This window comes from Zootoca vivipara, chromosome 6 (genome assembly GCF_965207765.1).
Source record: "Zootoca vivipara chromosome 6, rZooViv2.hap1.1, whole genome shotgun sequence".
Classification (NCBI taxonomy): domain Eukaryota; kingdom Metazoa; phylum Chordata; class Lepidosauria; order Squamata; family Lacertidae; genus Zootoca; species Zootoca vivipara.
The window spans coordinates 62,531,953-62,547,804 of NC_142589.1; the positions used below are offsets into that span (position 1 = coordinate 62,531,953).

The following is a 15,852-nucleotide window of genomic DNA, read 5'->3' on the forward strand; positions in this document are numbered from 1 at the left end:
TAGCTTGTTAAGGGTGCCATTAGGAGACCCCTATTCCCCCCACAGAGCTACAATTCCCAGAATTCTCTAGGAAGAGGAACTGTTAAACCAGTTTAAATTGGTATGAAACTGCTTTGATTGTACAGCGCAGACAGGGCCTTCTGTGTTTTGGTCCCTAGCTTTTCATGTCGGTTGCAGAGCAGAGCAGTTTTTCCATTGCTTCTCCTGAGAGATCAGCTGCCATTAGAAGAAGTGTAACCTTAAGAGCTGGCACCTGCACTTGCTGTTTTTCTCGCTCCCTCCCTAACCCTTTTTCTTTGGGTGTCATGTATTTCAGACTATAAACCTGAGGGAATAAGGATCTCCCACAACTCCTCAAGCTAGAGATGTAAGCTCCAGTTTCAGGAAACAAAACTCCAACCTCCCCCTTTATTCACTGGCTTGGCACAGGGTTGAAGCAACATCAGGAAGACCAACTGCATTGTGAGAAGTAATAAGACAGACAAGGGCACATGGTATGTACATATTTTTAATTGGCTCACTTGGGAAGAGCCATAGTTCCCATCCTTCTACAACTGCTGTACATCACCTTTTGGGCACAGTGGTTAGTTTTAACTAAAAAAAGAATCCTGCACTCAAGGATGTGGGGATGCAGAGCTGCTGGGATCCAGGTGTTGTTGGGATTACAATTCCCACTAGCTCCAGCAAGCATGGTGGCCTGTCAGGGATGATGGGAGTTGTAGTCTAGCAAGATTTGGAGGGGCACAGGTTCCACCTCCCTGACCTAAGGCCCATGAGGACATAGCTCCTTGGCTTGTGCACGGCCTTAAGGAATTCCCCACCCACTTCCAAATTTCCAGGCCTGGCACCGTAATACATTGTGCTGCATTGTATAGCTGTTTTTGTAAAAGCTTCGGAAACAGGGATTCATGGTGAGGGGACAGCAAAAACCCAAGAGAACGGCTTCTGTAATTTTCTGTACCTTGGATCCCAAACACCTTGCAAGTTGAACATTTCGGCTCCCAAACGCTGCAAACCTGAAGTGACTATTTTCTGAACCCGAACGTCTGATGGGACTTTCGCGGCTTCTGATTGACTGCAGGAGCTTTCTGCAGCTGATCAGAAGCTGCGCTTTGGTTTCCGAACGTTTTGGAAGTCAAACAGACTTCCAGAACGGATTCCGTTCGACTTCCAATGATAATAATAATTTATTAATTGTACCCTGCCCATCTGGCTGGGTTTCCCCAGCCACTCTGGGCGGCTTCCAACAAAGATTTAAAATACATTAACATGTCACACATTAAAAACTTCCAAGGTACGACTGTAGTAGGTTTAAGGAACTGGAGGGATGAAGGATAAGAAGAGACTGGGTGATGAAGGGCCTGTTCAAGACACAAGCACATGGAGGATTAGGCCTCTCAAAAATATTGGAAGAAGGTGCAGAAGTTATTTTTGTTCCAACAGGACAATCCCTATAAGACGACTAGACTTTGTGGTTTTATTGATCCAGGGTAGTATTTAGATCCTGCTTCTCAGGGTGGGGGAAAGCCTTCATGAAACAGCTTCCAATATAGTTGAGATTATGCTTTTTTAAAAAACAACAACCCCAAAACGCTTCCATCCCCGTGGCTAAAGATTTTAGCACACGAAAACAAATATGTTAGGAATGTTTAGGAGTTTGGGGTGGTGGTCCTGATTGAGAGCAAAATATATATTTGGACGATATCATCTCTGAGATTCCCTGAAGGAGCTTCCCAAGGCAAGGTCGGGTTATGCCATAATCGGGAACGTGGCGTCAGTGGCAACTCCACAGTTGTTGTCTTTCATAGACATAAGGATGTAGCCGTCATTTCCCCAGTAGGTGGACCAGGAGTTCTTCACCAGCCAGTAGAGTTCGCCTTGGAGGACACCGTAACCTACAGCTAGGACCGCATGATCCAGCTGGCCTCGTTTGTTTGCTAAGAATGGATTAAAACAAATTAATAAAAGAGTCAAGCTTTGTAACAGGTGGGATAATGGAAAAGAGCACAGGAGCATGGCTGCCACCCAAATGTACTGCTGAAGACTGAGAGTTCAATTCTTCATGTGCTGAAGACTGAGAGTTCAATTCTTCATGTGTTTTTGCCTCCTGCAGAAGAGGGAGATCATTTCCCTCTCTTACCATATGATAACTCAGGATTATCCACAAGGATCTAGTCTGGACCAGGAAGAGAGAAAGCTACTTAACAGGTTACCTTGAGTGACCCATTTGCATTCTTCCTCTCTCCCTGTCTCTCAGTGCATCCCAAATACCATATGCAAAATGTGGATGTAATAATGACTTGCCTCCTAGGTTGGGTTGGGACGATGAATGAGATATGCAAAGGTCTTGGCAGTGCTTGACAAAAGGCGTAATTATAATCAACTGATGGTTTGCAGTAACAACCATTGCACACACTTTCTGTAAGCGATGATTATCACCAGCCAGCTGCAATGTGACACTATCCTCTACCTCAGAGGTAAAGAGGCTATTGATTTTCCAGCACTGGTAGATTAAAATGTCAGTCACCCTTGACCACTGGCCCTGTTGGCTGCAGCTGCATGTGCATTGCTGGACCTCAACTCCCCTTTGAAAGCAGCAGAGTGCAGAACTTTCCCACAAGTAGATCTCTTAGTGAGTAGGTAAAGGTAAAGGGACCCCTGACCATTAGGTCCAGTTGTGAACGACTCTGGGGTTGTGGCGCTCATCTCGCATTATTGGTCGAGGGACCTGGCGTACAGCTTCCAGGTCATGTGGCCAGCATGAAAAAGCCGCTTCTGGTGAAGCAGAGCGTCACACAGAAATGCCGTTTACCTTCCCGCTATAGTGGTACCTATTTATCTATTTGCACTTTGACGTGCTTTCGAACTGCTAGGTTGGCAGGAGCTGGGAGCAAGCAACGGGAGCTCACCCTGTCGTGGGGATTCGAACCGCTGACCTTCTGATCGGCAAGCCCTAGGCTCTGTGGTTTAACCCACAGTGCCACCCGCGTCCCGAAACTCTTAGATCTATGTGGGTGGTGCTCCAGCTTGCCACAGCAATCAAGAGGACAGGAGATCCCTGCCAAGGCGTATCTAGTCTAGCATCCTGTTCTCAAAGTGGCCATCCAGATACCCACGGCCTTGCTCCAATTTGCATAGGGCTGATGCCTGTGCAGATAGCACAGATGACGTTGCAGTGGAAATCAGCATCTATGTATTTATTTAAAGTAAAGGGACCCCTGACCATTAGGTCCAGTCGTGACCGACTCTGGGGTTGCGCGCTCATCTCGCATTATTGGCCGAGGGAGCCAGCGTATAGCTTCCAGGTCATATGGCCAGCATGACAAAGCCGCTTCTGGCAAACCAGAGCAGCACATGGAAACGCCGTTTACCTTCCCGCTGTAGCGGTTCCTATTTATCTACTTGCATTTTGACGTGCTTTCGAACTGCTAGGTTGGCAGGAGCTGGGACCAAGCAACGGGAGCTCACCCCGTCACAGGGATTCGAACCGCCGACCTTCTGATCAGCAAGCCCTAGGCGCTGTGGTTTAACCACAGCGCCACCTGGGTCCCATGTATTTATTTACTGCTTTGCATTTCTTCTATTATAGAACCCAAGAGGTCTTACGTGTGGTACCCAGGTGGTCACCCATATCCAAGCACTGACCAGACCTAGACCTGGGACATTTGTTTCAGTAGCCTCACATGCCTTCAGACCATAACCTGGGGAGGCATTAGCTTCCAATTTCACCACAACAAAGCCTGGAGGAGTTTACCATATCTCAAGTAGCCACGTGGGATGATGTGCAGGTTATACCAAGTGCTCTTGAGATGCATTGCAAGAAGTGCAACTTTATTTACAGCAGGTGGGGGGGGATCCTTGAGCCCAGGGGGTAAATGCAGCCCTCTGGGCCTCTATATCTGGCTCGGGGGGCTCTCCCTGGGCCACAGCCTACCCCACACCAAGCCACTCTCACCAGCTCTGCTCCACTTCCTCCTTGAGGGTGTCACTTTGACAAGGACTCGTTTGCCAGGATGGAGAGGTGTAGTTCAGGTGGGAATATAGCCTACTGCATAAAGGTAGGATTCACATCCACTGCTCTCATGGGCGTACCCAGGATCAAAACTAGGGGGGGGGCAAGGGGAGGGGCCAAGGCACGGAAGGGGAGGGGCCACAAAGTGGGCGGGAACAGCGAACTCGCGCTCCGCCGGGCTGTGCCCCTCCCTAGAAGCAGGGCTGGTGGGCGGAGGCGGAGCCCAGCCCAGCGGAGCGCGAGTTCAGCGTTCCCGCCCGCCGCGCCGCGCTCTCTGGTTCCCCGCCGCGCTTGGCCTTGCCAGAGGGCGCGACGGGGAGCTGGAGGGAGGGCGCAGCGCGGCGGGCGGGAACGGTGAACTCGCGCTCCGCCGGGCTGTGCCCCTCCCTAGCAGCAGGGCTGGTGGGCGGAGGCGGAGCCCAGCCCAGCGGAGCGCGAGTTCGGCGTTCCCGCCCACCGCGCCGCGCTCCCTGGTTCCCCGCCGCGCTTGGCCTTGCCTGAGGGCGCGCCGGGGAGCTGGAGGGAGAGTGCGGCGCGGCGGGAATGGCGAACTCGCGCTCCGCCGGGCTGTGCTCCGCCTCTGCCCACCAGCCCTGCTTCTAGAGTAGGGCAGCTGCCCTAACTTGCCGCATGGTGGGTACGCCCTTGACTGCTCTACCTCGTTTTGACTCTGGGCTTTGCTCACCCCTAGCCTACGGCCCCTGGAAGATTGCCCACAAGCAAGAGAAAACGTGGCACGCAGGCTAGAAGAGATTCCCCACCCTAATTTACAGTTTTCTGCCACAATCTCATAGGCTGGGACTCACCACACTTGGGCTCATAGTAGACACCGCTGGAATAGAAGGAAAAGCTTCGGTGGGAGGCATCGATGCTGACAGACACAGGGCCATGCTTGTAGATGGCAGCTTTCAGAGCAGTACGGTTCCCGGAGGTGACATTGACGTAGCCTTTGAGTTTGCCCACAAGCTGAGTCTCGTTGCTATGGCAGTAGCCATTCTGAAAGAGAGAAGAACCACCCAGGTGGGGATAAAACCCAAAAAGAAAACCCCAAGTTTTCACTCATCATTTCATTAACCACTGTTCTTGTCCAGGAGTTCCTAAAAGCTCTCTGAAGACATTTCTTCCTCCCTGTACAGCCTGGAGTCTTCACTGATCTGCCCCTCTAGTCTGGGCTGTATCAGTTTAGCTGGAGGGCTTTGGACAGGGTCACCCGGCCTTGTCCACACTGCTGCTGGGCAACCAGTTCACAGCACCCTGTGCAAACCACAGCCTTCTATGCCCATGCGTATCTCCGCCTTACCTCATTGCCTGCCACCCTATGCACAGTCAAGACTGGCATATATATGATGTGCATTGTGATGCTGCACATACAAATGCTATCATGCTCAAGAAACACAGTTGTGGGGAGTGTGGCGTTTCCACCTCCTGGCAAAGTCTTCAGGTGCCAATGTGTCTGCCGGACACATGCTCTCCAATGCACAGCATCAGTATGGATGCCCACCCCTCTTTCACATGAATGTGCAGCCAAGGATGGAGTTAGTGGGCATAATCTCACCCTGTGAGATTGGACAGGGAGGGAGAAATATTGTTTTCTGCTGCTCCAGAGAAGCAGACACGAAGCAATGGATTCAAACTACAAGAAAGAAGATTCCACCTAAACATTAGGAAGAACTTCCTGACAGTAAGAGCTGTTTGGCAGTGGAATTTGCTACCAAGGAGTGTGGTGGAGTCTCCTTCTTTGGAGGTCTTTAAGCAGAGGCTTGACAGGCATATGTCAAGAATGCTTTGCTGGTGTTTCCTGCTTGGCAGGGGGTTGGACTGGATGGCCCTTGTGGTCTCTTCCAACCCTATGATTCTATGACAGACTTTCCTTCTTAAGATTCTTGGATATTTACATTCAAAGCACTATGGTGCCACTTGAAACAGTCACAGCCTCCACCAAAGAATCCTGGGAGCTGTGGTGTAATAAATGGCTCATTAGTAAACTAATTCTGGTTTGACGTCTCTCACCTGGCCTTTGTATGGGCCGTAGGATTCTGTGCTGGCAATGCCGCCGTGCTTCATGACCCACTCGAACGCCTGAAATTCCTCACCACCGTCACAGGCATAGTTCCCAAAGCCCCAAGAGCAGTCAATGAGGATTTGCTGAGATAGGGGGATGAGCTGCCCAGTCTGGGGAAACAGGAGAGAAGCAAAATGTCAGTCTTGGATGATAGGAAACTGTTACAGTGGAACCTTGGGTTTTCAAATGTAATCTGTTCCGGAAGACCATTTGTGTTCCGAAATGTTCAAAAACTGAGGCGCAAAGGTCAGTCTGCAAATTTAATAGAGTAAATTGAGAATACACTCAGCGGAAGCCGTTCGACCTCCAAGGCACGTTCGAAAATGGAAGCATTTACTTCTGGGTGTACGGTGTTCGAGTTCTGAAATGTTCATCAATAGAGACGTTCAAAAACCGAGGTACCACTGTACCTGCTTAGCCACGCAGTACTAAATGGTAAATGTCAGGATAGCACACATGGAATATTCCCTTTAGAAAAGAAGCATTTATAGTTATGTTGATAATGTGGAAAATAGGGACATTTCTTTGCTGAAGCTGTATCTGGAATGGAGACCACTAACCTGGGGTGTCAGAAAATTCCAAGGGAATTTGACCCATGTTCAGAATGAAAGTCAATCCAGCAAAAATGATTGGCATTCACTGTTGGTACTTTCAGTCCACAAATGATTATGCATCAATTAAACTCTCCCCCCCCCCCCACAAAAAACCCTTGCATTGTGTTTCCTTTGCATTGAAATAAACAGAGTGGAAGAACGAAATGACAGCGTAATTTATACAGCCAACTTTGCAACTTTGCCACAGTGGACAGTGAGGTGAAGTTGTGGTGCAAGATGAACTGCGGCAGAATGGAAGCAGAGCTGCATGCGATAACTACAATTTGGAATGGACAATAATGCCTTTTTGTATCCCTGCTCTGTGCTCCCCCTACTGAATAGAAGTGGGAAATTAAATGTACTAAATGAAATATTAAAATAGACATTGCCACTGCTTACCAGGAGGGAGAAGAGAGAGGTGGTGGGGAGCTCACGCAGTGAAAGTGCACCAGCAGAATCACTGCATTATTTCCATCAGCATGCCTGTGCACTGCACCAACCTCCCCATCTTGCCTCCCAGTAAGCAGAAATGACACACCTGCTGGGTAACTCTCCCTGTGGAATGCCCTCCCTTCAGATGTCAAGGAGATGAAGAACTACACAACTTTTAGGAGACATCTAGAGGCAGCCCTGTATCGGGAAGTGTTTAGCTACCAAGAGTGGCTGGGGAAACACAGCCACATGGGCAGGGTGTGTGTGTGTGTGTGTGTGTGTGTGTTGTTGTTATTAGAATAAATACTTTTCTCAGGAATGTGAACAGCTTGGATCTGTGTAGCATCCATCCGCCGAGTTCCCCAACACCTTCCAAATTAGTTGAAAGGAAATTCCCTGGTAAGAGATAGGCGAGCTCTTACCTTGAGGAAGAGAGCCCCTTCAAGGGCTCCAGTGCTGGAGAAACTCCAGCAGGAGCCACACACAGCCTGGTCCTTAACTGGAGTCACTGCACCTGGAAGGGACAAGCAGGAAAGAGTTGAGACCCACCTGCACAACCATTTCCATCACCATCAAGCTACTGCAACATCACTCCTTTAGGATGTGCAGCAGTAGAGGTGTGTAACTTCAAGGACACGTCATTTGAGTTACTTCTGTTTTCATTTTTAATTAAAACCAACCGGGGGGCAGGGAGGGGCCGCATTTGACTGCAGCAGCAGTGCTGGGGAAACTTCTGCTTGCCCCATGCCTAGAAAGTACAGATTAAAGAGGTTTCCCACTTTTCCATGCTTTCTAGGCATGACTTTGAGTGGTTCTGCCTTTGCCCCGCTGCTGTCTCCCAAGAAAACCCACTCTTTAATGCTAAATCAGAGCAAACATCAATCCAAAGAAAACCCTATTGAGGTTTGTTCCAATTCAGCATTACAGAGCAGGTTTTCCTGGGAGAAAGCAAAAAGTGTGGATGAGCCCTTAGGGCAAACAGAGGAATACCTGTAGGTATATTGGAATATTTGGCTGGGAGGGGACTAATGCCATCTTCTCCAAGTACTGCTCCAGTCAAGTTGCAAAGTCTTCACAGCTGCTTTTCAGGCAAAAATAAAAAACACCAGGAAATTCTATTGCTCTCCTCTGTATTTCCCAAGGCTTAGGACCACAATTGCTTATAACAATTGATGCCTATAGCTCAGAGATATAGCATCCGCCTTGCATGCAGACGGCCCCCGGTTCAATCCCCAGCATCGCCAGGTAGGGCTGGGAGAGAGGCCAGCCTGGAATCCTAAAAAGCTGCTGCCAGTCAGTGTAGACAGTATATTGAAATTGATGGACCAATGGCACCACTCAGTATAACCCCCTTCTTATTTGTTCCTTTCCTACACAGGATTGCCTTCCAACACCACTCACCATAAAGCCGCCAGTCCAAGCTCTCTGGCAGGATTAGGCCCACATACATCTCCTCAGGGAAAGGCAGCCCGTTGTTTGGTGCTGTGGTCTTGAGCTTGCCTCTCATCACAGCTATCTCGTCCTGGGTGAGGTCCGCCAAATGGTTCAGCGCCAGCTTGTAGGAGAGGTTGGCCCGGTTCTTGGAATGGACAAACCTGGGGGGGGGGGAGGCAGAAACAATGGGAAAGCTGGAGGAGAAAGGGCTGGGGCTGGGCAGGGGGCAGCTCAGGCTTGTGGTCATCCTCCCCTAGCCCTCTTGGGGTTAAAGGTTCCTTGAACACTAACACATGGTTCTTGGAAGTACAGGGATAAAGCCACAGTAGAAATTTGGTATGGCCAAATTCCCCTCACAGAGCTACAGTTCTCAGAGTGGTTTAACAGTCAGTCCCTCTTCTCAGGGAATTCTGGGAATTGCAGCCCTACGAGGGGAACAACTCTCAGCAACAAATTACCCTTCCAAAGATTCTTTGGGGGAAGCCCATGACTGTTTAAAGTGGCATGGCACAGCTTTCAAAGTTCAGGGCACATATCAAGTCTTTTACAATTTCCCAGGCTTTTGACAGCGGATGAGATTTTTTTAGTGTGGTGTTTTGATACTTGGTTTATGCTGATTTTTATTCTGCTGCTATATTGAACAGATTTGAAAACAACAAGGTAGCATCAGACAAGTGGAGCTACAGTCACCTCATTATTATCATCAAAAAGCCAAGTGTGCCTCCATGCACGTGCAAGAGTACACACTTCCCTTGAGGAACGGCTGCCACTCATTGGTAGTAAATCTGCTTTTTGTGCAGAGATTCAATTGCCGGTGTCTTCAGGTAAGGGTGAAAATGTCTTCTGTCTGAAACCCCAGAGAGCCACTGCCAGTCAGTGCTGACAATACTCAGCTAGATGGACCAATGGTCTGACTCAGCTCAAGGGAGTTTTGGCTCTCTAACCCACTGGTCTTCAACTGGCAAGTCAGCAACCACTGCTGCCAATCAGTGTTGACAGCAATGAGCTAGACCAGGCATCCCCAAACTGCGGCCCTCCAGATGTTTTGGCCTACAACTCCCATGATCCCTAGCTAACAGGACCAGTGGTCAGGGAAGATGGGAATTGTAGTCCAAAACATCTGGAGGGCCGAAATTTGGGGATGCCTGAGCTAGACGGAACACCGGTGTGACTCGGTACAGAGCATCTCCATATGTTCTTTCCCCCTCACCTCCAGGAAGCAGAGCCAGATCTAAATATATTGCCACAAGATTTCAGATCCCATGCTTTGACTGTTAGCACAGCTACCACCTATCTCATAATTACTCCTTTTTATAATATACTCCATCAGTAAAGGTGAGATGTGACAACAGCGCCTCTCCATTGGCTCTGCTTGAAAGGTCAGCAATATCTAGGTCCTCCTCTTCAAATCTTTCAGTCCTAGGTGGTCATTGTCAAAATAATGCAACTACTTCCTAAGGTTGCTTTTTTCCTCTCCCCTCCCTGTCCCTTTTCCCTTTTGTGCCATGCCTTTTAGATTGTAAACCTGAGGTCAGGGACTATCTTATTGTGGCTCCCAGAGGCCCCCCCTTTTTTTTTGGCTGAAGGACAGGCTGAAAAAAATAATTCAAATACAACCAATGACCTCATGTTGTGGGTGAAGGTGTGCTTCCTGTGTTCCATCTCCCGTTCATCGTCGTAGGTCTTTCCAAACCGTTTTCTGTATTGGTGGAACACTTGGTGGGCTCGGTCCTCTTCTCCCCCCACAAAATCTGCCATGGGGTTTGCCATGATATGGTGCTCTGAGGAGTCGCCGGGCAGTGCATCACATACTTTTGTTTCTAGGGAGAAAAAGCACCCGACAGATTTATTTATTTCCTAATAAGTATACACTGCTTGATTGTAAATAAATATATAAAATCCTCAAAGCAGAATACACAAAGAGAATACAATGATAAAATTATAAAGAGTTAAAAACAACTATTTAGAACATTCAAAAAATAAAATAAGCAATAAACTAAAAACATATCATCATTCTACAAGTTTGGGTAAGCTTGCAAAAAAAAAAGTTTTTAAGCTGGTGCCGAAAAGAGCACAGTGAAGACGCCTGCCTGATGTCAATAGACTGGGCGTTCCAAAGTGCAGGTGATTGCCAGGCTAAAAGATTTTCTTATAAATGGGGAACAGGTATTATGTGGCACCTGTAACACTGCCCATTCCCTAGATCAAAGTGCAGCACTGTGCACCAGGAATATTAAGAGTATTACTACGCATGTAATATCTGAAATACTATCTCCTTCCATACAGACCCTCCTGGTTGTTAAGATCAGCAGAGGATGCTCTGGTAGTTCCACCTCTCTCAAAAATTCAGTGTGTATGGCCCAGAAGAGGGTATTCTCTGTGGTGGCCCCTAAATTGTGGAATTCTCTCCTCACAGAGCTGTGTCTGGCTTCTTCACTATACCTCTGCCTGCCATCAGCTATGGCACCACCTACTGTCGGGCAGCCTGTCTTCTGCCCTACCAGTCTCCAATGGGCACTGGCCACAACTAGGTATGATATCCTCTCAATGTGCAGCAAATGAAGATGAAGAGAGAGACCTTAGGGAAGGGTAAGCTCAGTGGTACAATATCTGCTTTGCATGCAGAAGGTTCCAGGTTCAACCCCCAACACCTGCAGGTAGGGCTGGGAAAGGATGAAATCCTGGAGAGCTGCTGCCTGTCAGTGTAGACAGTGCTGAGCTAGATGGACCCAATGGTTTGACTCATACTATCATAGAATTGTAGGGTTGGAAGGGATCCCGAGGGTCATCTAGTCCAACCCCCTGCCCTGCAATGCAGGGATTTCAACTAAAGCATCCATGACAGGTGGCCATCCATTGAAGGGAAGTCCACAACCTCACAGGGGAGACTGTTCCACACCCAGTCCCACACCCAGCACCCCCCAGCATGGCCAGTGCGAGTTGTAGTCCAACAGCATCTAGAACACACTACATTGGCTACTGCTGCACCAACCATAGTTTAAGATGGAACTATGAGGTCGGTGGTTCGAATCCCCGTGACGGGGTGAGCTCCTGTTGCTCGGTCCCAGCTCCTGCCAACCTAGCAGTTCGAAAGCATATCAAAGTGCAAGTAGATAAATACCGGTAGGGAATTTACCAGCGGGAAGATAAATGGAGTTTCCATGCATTGCTCTGGTCCGCCAGAAGCGGCTTAGTCATGCTGCCCACATGACGCAGAAGCTGTCTGCGGACAAACACCGGCTCCCTCAGCCAGTAAAGCGAGATGAGCGCCGCAACCCCACAGTCATTCGTGACTGATCTTAACTGTCAGGGGTCCTTTGCCTTTTTATGGTTTCCTGTGAATGAGCAATGAGCTGCTGCATAGTAAAAGTTCCCATGACGCTCCTCCCGCACAACAACCTGATTGAGCCAGAATCTGGCTTGTTGCGTTATACAAACCCAGGTGCATGGTTTGTTTCCCCCCCAAAGAAACCACATGTGGTAAGCCATGGACACACCTTGGCTCCCACTCGTGGTTTGTCTGGAGAGAAACTAACCAGCCCAAATGCGAATGGCGCAACGAGTCAGATTCTGGCTTGTCTCATCAGGAGGAGCAGTGGCAGGACGGGGGTTTAGAACTATGCTTTTAATGTGTTCTGCAAAACCAGCTCAGAATATTCCAACTGAACCAGGAAGGCTCAGCAAAGAAATAAGCTCAACACAAAGGTGAAGAAATCACAGTAGTTTACGCTTTTCAGAAAAGGGTAGGTTGGGTGCCTGCTAGGGAGGATTTGGGACAGAAAATCTTGTCTTAAGGACTAGATACACAAACACAACTTTCTGCCAGATCTTGTGCTACAGAGCTATTTCATACTTTGTTGCCCTTGTGTTTGTTGTGGCTTGGTTAGCATTCCACAAAGTGCTCCAACCAGTTAGGTCACATCCACACCGTACAATTAAAGAACACATTTAGAACATGTTTAAAGCACATGGCTTCCTCCAAAGAATCCCGGGAGCTATAGTTTGCTAAGAGTGCTTGGAACAGCAGCTCTGTGAGGGCTGCACTTTGTTGAATGCCAACCAAGCCACAGAAAACATAAGGGAGAAACTGCAAAGCAGAAATGAACAGGGAACCTGCAGCCCTCCACGTGCCATTTGACTACAACTCCCATCATCCCTGACAATTGGGCCATGCTGGCTGGGGTTGATGGGAGATGGAGTCCAACAACAGGCAAAGAGCCCCCGGAATTCCTCACCCCTGCAGTGCAGAGGCTAACATGTCAAACTCAGGCAGAAGATCCATTGCGAAGATGTGGACCCGCTCGAGGCCACACGTGGACTAGCCCGCCTTACAAAGTTGTTGAGTGAGATCAATCCAGATAAGTTGTTTTGCGGCTGTGAGCAAGATCACCCTGAGCTACTTGGAGGAAGGGTGCGGAAGGATAATCTCGTACTCACTGAAGAAATGAGTGGTATCCGAAGTGATTGGTATCTGAAGAAGTGTGCATGCACACGAAAGCTCATACCAATGACAAAAACTTAGTTGGTCTCTTAAGGTGCTACTGGAAGGAATTTTTTTATTTTGTTTCTCGTACTCACCATTCGGCTTCAGGTCAAAGACGGAAGCTGGGAAGCTGTTGGAGAAGTCGGTGTAATCTATTTCATACTTGTCGTAGTGGGACCCCAGTAAAGTGTTGAAGCCCTTCATCTCGTAGTGCACAGGCGACACACCGCAGCTGCTGTTGGTGATCCACATGGTGTAGATATTCTTCTTCTTGCCCCAGTAGGAGATGTTCTGCCACACGGTGCAGTATTTGCCTTTATAGTATTCTTCCCTTATGGGCTGGGGGCGGGGAGAGCAATGGAAAGGGCAGGCATGAAAAGGGCTGTGATCCAATGGGGGTCCTACCAATTCATAAACTTAAGTTAGCCCTATCCATCAATTCCCATGGGTCTACTCTGAGTGGGACACACACGGCAAACAACCCATTGACTTTAATGAGGATTATTCTTTTCAGTATGTCCACTCGGAGCAGAACATAGCTGGATGCAACCTGAGGTCATCGTTCTGGTCTATCTAGCTCTCTTATGTCTCTTCCAAAGGTGGCCAATATGGTGCCCTCCATATATTGTTTGACTACAGTTCTGGCCTGGGATGATGGGAGTTATAGTCCCAAACACTAGTTTGGGTTCCCCTGCTCTAGTCTCTCGTAGCCTCCAAATAAATAGCCTACCAATTAAGCTGGACAGGTTGCCAGTGTCCACTATGTAATATTGGAGTTCACTTGCAAGCTGCATCTATTGGATGATACTTGCTTGCTTGCAGCATTTTACCCCACTTTTCAGCCAAAAAAGGCTCCCAGAGTGGCTTGGGGCCAAATGGGAGCAGAAGCCAGGCAACAGCAGGAGGGCATCACATGGACTTCTCTTGGTCTAGAGCAGGCATAGGCAAACTTGGCTCTCCAGATGTTTTGGGACTACAACTCCCATCATCCCTGACCACTGGTCCTGTTAGCTAGGGTTGATGGCAGTTGGCAGTCCCAAAACATCTGGAGGGCCAAGTTTGCCTTTGCCTGGTCTAGAGCTCCCCATCTCCATTCCTGTTTGTTAAGACTTCCAACTAAAGCAAAGTCACACATGCTCTCTCTCTCTCTCTCTCTCTCTCTCTCTCTCTCTCTCTCTCTCTCTCTCTCTCTCTCTCTCTCTCACACACACACACACACACACACACACACACACACACACACTATTCAGGGCAGCAGCTTGGCAAAAGTCAAGTTACTGCTTGTCATCAAACACATCAAACAAGTGCCACTTTTAACAGCCACTGTGGAATGACTTTTCACGATTATCAAGGAATGGCATCTGGGCGAAGCCTATTTTGCATTTGTCCTGGAAGCTTGGCACAGGCCAGAGCAGCTTATGGCAAGCGGCTGAATCACTGAGCCAAGCTGCCTGAGGACCTGCCACCCTCTTTCGACAGGAGCAGCTCTCTTGAGCCCTGTCAAAAAGGGAAGGGGCTGAAATGTCAAGTGACTTCTGCAGCTGGCGGGTCTCCCTGCAAGCACAGCAGCCTCTGGAGCAGCTGTAGACAGGTAGGCTACAAAAGGCTGATGAACTGGGGAGAAGCTATAGCTCAGTGGCAGAGCACCTGCCTTGCATGCAGAAGGTCCCAGGTTCAATCCCTGGCATCTCCACTTAAAAAGAAATCAAGTGGCAAAATTTTGCATGGGCCAAAGGACGAGGAGTCCGATACTGATATAAGATTCTTTCCTGTGTACATCGGGGAAGTTCCATAGTTCCATAGAGGCAGAGTACATAGCAGAAACTACTAAGTTTGAATACCAGGCAGGCCTGGTAAGGTCCCCTTCCTAGAACCCCAGAGAGCCATGGCCAGTTGGTGTAGGCAATACTGATCCAGATTAACCTTGGGTCTAAAAAGGCAGCTTCCTATGCACCTAATTCTCAGGCTGTGGGAGATTGGGCTTGGAACAGTCTTTGAGGAAAGGACCATAGTTCCAGGGCAGAGCTCCATCACAGCCTCTCCCAATCTGGCACCCTCCTTAACACTTTGGACTATAAATCCCACAGCCGATGCCCTTGCTCCAGCTGCAAGTCTCAGCTGCTTGCAACCAGCCCTATGACTCCCACATCTGTTGCACCTTCCAATGTGTGCTGGAAAGAAGAGCACTTCCTGCGGCAAGGCCCATGTCCACCTGGCCTAGGGGGCGGGGCTCACACTCACCCTGAAAACAGCTAAAAAGGCTCCTAAAAAGCTCAACAACTTTCACCAAAAAGAATATGGCAACCCTAGTTTTACAATGTTTTAAACGGTTCTAATTTTGCTTCCTCTGTTTTGTTTTTGTCAGGTAGGGGTTGGGGTTGGTCAAATGTTTAGTTGGGGTTGGCGGTTATTTTAATTTGGGTGTAACTGTAAACTGTTATTATTGTTTTCTATTGATTTATTGGTTTGTTTATTGCCTGTATAGGATATTCTGTTTTTTAATGTTTGATGTCTTGTGTTTTTATATATGCTGTAAGCCACACAGAGTGGCTAGGAAAACCCAGTCAAATGGCTAAGCGCCCAGCAGGCCAAAGGTAACAGAATGAGTCCATAGCAGGTGTCCCAGATCCAAGTGGGGAAGGGTCTTAGCTCAGACTGCTTTGCCTGCCAAAGGACCCAGGTTCAAATCCTGAGTATCTCTGAGGTCAAAATCCTGGAGAGCCACTGCCAATCAGTGCAGAAAAAGGTAAAGGTAAAAGGTAATGGGCCCCTGGACGGTTGAGTCCAGTAAAAAAAAACTATGGTGTGGCACTGATCTTGTTTCAGGCCAAGGGAG

The 15,852-nt window shown here is 48.6% G+C and overlaps 1 protein-coding gene across 1 annotated transcript in view; it reads right to left on the bottom strand.

Moving 5' to 3' along the window:
* Window positions 1-492: 492 nt before the first annotated feature.
* LOC118087709 (digestive cysteine proteinase 1) overlaps window positions 493-15,852 on the bottom strand; it is a 30,453-nt gene continuing 15,093 nt past the window's right edge. The window contains exons 5-11 of the mRNA XM_035120637.3: window positions 13,112-13,355; window positions 10,158-10,353; window positions 8,501-8,694; window positions 7,522-7,613; window positions 6,023-6,184; window positions 4,819-5,008; window positions 493-1,937 (exon numbers count right to left, since the gene is read on the bottom strand). Coding sequence (XP_034976528.1) covers window positions 1,750-1,937; window positions 4,819-5,008; window positions 6,023-6,184; window positions 7,522-7,613; window positions 8,501-8,694; window positions 10,158-10,353; window positions 13,112-13,355 — 1,266 coding nt within the window. The 3' untranslated portion in view covers window positions 493-1,749. The remainder of the gene's footprint in view (window positions 1,938-4,818; window positions 5,009-6,022; window positions 6,185-7,521; window positions 7,614-8,500; window positions 8,695-10,157; window positions 10,354-13,111; window positions 13,356-15,852) is intronic.